Below are 3,205 nucleotides of genomic sequence, written 5' to 3'. Positions count from 1 at the left end.
TGTTTGTGCTAGAAGGGGAAGTCTCTTGATGACATGATTGTTTGACTTGTTTGTGTTAGAAGGGGAAGTCTCTTGATGACATGATTGTTTGACTTGTTTGTGTTAGAGGGGAAAGTCTCTTGATGACATGATTGTTTGTGTTAGAGGGGGAAGTCTCTTGATGACATGATTGTTTGACTTGTTTGTGTTAGAGGGGGAAGTCTCTTGATGACATGATTGTTTGATTTGTTTGTGTTAGAAGGGGAAGTCTCTTGATGACATGATTGTTTGATTTGTTTGTGTTAGAAGGGGAAGTCTCTTGATGACATGATTGTTTGTGTTAGAAGGGAAAGTCTCTTGATGACATGATTGTTTGACTTGTTTGTGTTAGAGGGGGAAGTCTCTTGATGACATGATTGTTTGATTTGTTTGTGTTAGAAGGGGAAGTCTCTTGATGACATGATTGTTTGACTTGTTTGTGTTAGAAGGGGAAGTCTCTTGATGACATGATTGTTTGACTTGTTTGTGTTAGAAGGGGAAGTCTCTTGATGACATGATTGTTTGACTTATTTGTGTTATAGGGGGAAGTCTCTTGATGACATGATTGTTTGACTTATTTGTGTTAGAGGGAGAAGTCTCTTGATAACATGATTGTTTGACTTGTTTGTGTTAGAAGGGGAAGTCTCTTGATAACATGATTGCTTGACTTGTTTGTGTTAGAAGGGGAAGTCTCTTGATAACATGATTGCTTGACTTGTTTGTGTTGGAGGGGAAGTCTCTTGATGACATGAGTGTTTGACTTATTTGTGTTATAGGGGGAAGTCTTCTGATAACATGATTGTTTGACTTGTTTGTGTTAGAGGGGGAAGTCTCTTGATGACATGATTCATTGTTTGTGTTAGAGGGGGAAGTCTCTTGATGACATGATTGTTTGACTTGTTTGTGTTAGAGGGGGAAGTCTCCTGATAACATGATTGTTTGACTTGTTTGTGTTAGAGGGGGAAGTCTCCTGATAACATGATTGTTTGACTTGTTTGTGTTAGAGGGGGAAGTCTCCTGATAACACGATTGTTTGACTTGTTTGTGTTAGAAGGGAAAGTCTCTTGATAACATGATTGTTTGACTTGTTTGTGTTAGAAGGGGAAGTCTCCTGATAATATGATTGTTTGTGTTAGAAGGGGAATTCTCTTGATGACATGATTGTTTGACTTGCTGTGTTACAGGAACAAGTCTCTTAGGCAGCTTCAAGGCCTAGCCCTAGCTCATGACGTTGAGGAAACAGGGGTTGGGGGCGTCAGGGACAAGGACGTCAGAGCTAAGGACGTCGAGAATAAGGACGTCGAGAATAAGGACGTCGAGAATAAGGACGTCGAGAATAAGGACGTCGGGGATAAGGACGACGACGATAAGGACGACGACGATTAGGACGACGATGCTGACGGGGGCGGGGGCAGGGGACAGGGGCTTCCTGATAAACTTGAACCCATCCCACAAATTCAGAGTTCGCCAAAGCTTCCCGATGGAACCAAAAAGGACGTACAGGAACCGAATACATTGCCTTAACAGGGGGCAGTACTACCTAGCGAGGGGTGCAATTTTTATGTTGGTGGTATGTTGCCTGAATATCATTCAATTTTCATAAAATTTGGTCACAAGTCAGATCATACATTTAATATTACAAAACAATAACACATTATGCAGGAATTAGTTTATTGATGTGTACACAAATTAAATAATTCAAAAATACCTTTGCGGGCACAGCTACTACAATGTGTTTGGTTCTCGACATATTTCAACACAAGTAACAGTTACTGGACTTTCTTACTTAACATTATTAAATGGAACTGTTTTTTTGAAGCATGAACCTCATCAAAGTCTGCATGGCTAAATAATTCTGTTTTACCACTTTCTGAATTTTAATGAAATACAAGGGTAAAATTTGCACTTTACAATCCCTGTATGCTGAGCTATGATGTACTTGAGGCCAAGATTAGAGGTTCAGCTTCCCTAGAATTATTTTTAAACATAACTGTGTAAAATGTCAACGCTGTATCTGTACTAGTTTAAAAAATATCAATCGAGAACCATACAATCAATTGAAATTTCGCAAACTTTTCTAACGGGTCAAAATGCGAATTTTAAAATGTACACAACAAAAGTTTCGAAATACTGTCACTCAGTGGTGTCAAATCAATTATTCTGTTTTCTACTGGCACATAATTTACAATCACATCATCTGGCACTGTATCTGAGGGAGTACCTATTATTTCATGTGGGCAATAAGCAAAGTGTAGTTGCATTTCTGGTGACATTTTAGACAAAATCGCAGATTTGGAGCTCGGATACCTCCTGTTTGACCCTAAATATCTCAAAAAGTATAGCACTTAGACAATAAATTCAAACTGTATGACAAAATGGAGGCATATCTGCATCGACATGAATTAAACACATTATAGAATGTAAAATAGATGTGTGTTTTTCAAAATCTTAGGTAGTGCTGCCACCACAAGAAGCATTAGGACTTACCCGTATTGCTGGGACGAACACTGTGACAGACGTTTGTTACTGTTTGAAAGACCTCAACACTTTATCTTTCCATTCTTTTGCCTTCCCACCGCGGGTTAGGGGGAGTCCCATATTGGTTGGGACGAGAAAGAATTTACCCGATGCTACCCAGCATGTCGTAAGAGGCGACTAACGGTTCTGTTTCTCCTTTTACCCTTGTTAAGTGTTTCGAAGGGCCATATCAGGGCGGTGCTGCTTTGACATATAACGTGCGCCACACACAAGACAGAAGTCGCAGAACAGGCTTCATGTCTCACCCAGTCACATTATTCTGACACCGGACCAACCAGTCCTAGCATGCACTAACCCCATAATGCCAGACGCCAGGCGGAGCAGCCACTAGATTGCCAATTTTAAAGTCTGAGGTATGACCCGGCCGGGGATCGAACCCACGACCTCCCGATCACGGGGCGGACGCCTTACCACTAGGCCAACCGTGCCGGTTTAGTCATTGGTCCATCCTTTGTTGCAGTGTCGGAAGTTTCTCAAGAAAAGGTCACTTTTCCACAACTCCTACAAACCCAACGGAGTTCTTTTCGGAACACGTCTATTATAACGGCTTTCTTAGTCCCGATGATGGAATAAGGCCAATGTTATGTGTATTAATTGAAAAAGAAAAGCAACAATAGAAAGTCGACTTTTCCAACCAGGAACAACCTTG

General features: G+C 40.8%; 1 protein-coding gene across 1 annotated transcript in view; it reads left to right on the top strand.

Annotated features, from left to right (window-relative positions):
• LOC138970295 (uncharacterized) overlaps nt 1–1,693 on the top strand; it is an 18,770-nt gene extending 17,077 nt beyond the window's left edge. The window contains exon 5 of the mRNA XM_070342778.1: nt 1,203–1,693. Coding sequence (XP_070198879.1) covers nt 1,203–1,404 — 202 coding nt within the window. The 3' untranslated portion in view covers nt 1,405–1,693. The remainder of the gene's footprint in view (nt 1–1,202) is intronic.
• Nucleotides 1,694–3,205: the final 1,512 nt, after the last annotated feature.

The sequence above is a fragment of the Littorina saxatilis genome, linkage group LG7 (assembly GCF_037325665.1).
Source record: "Littorina saxatilis isolate snail1 linkage group LG7, US_GU_Lsax_2.0, whole genome shotgun sequence".
Taxonomy (NCBI): Eukaryota; Metazoa; Mollusca; class Gastropoda; order Littorinimorpha; family Littorinidae; genus Littorina; species Littorina saxatilis.
The sequence above is the reverse complement of the archived record's forward strand: the minus strand, read 5'-3'. Positions and strand labels throughout refer to the sequence as shown.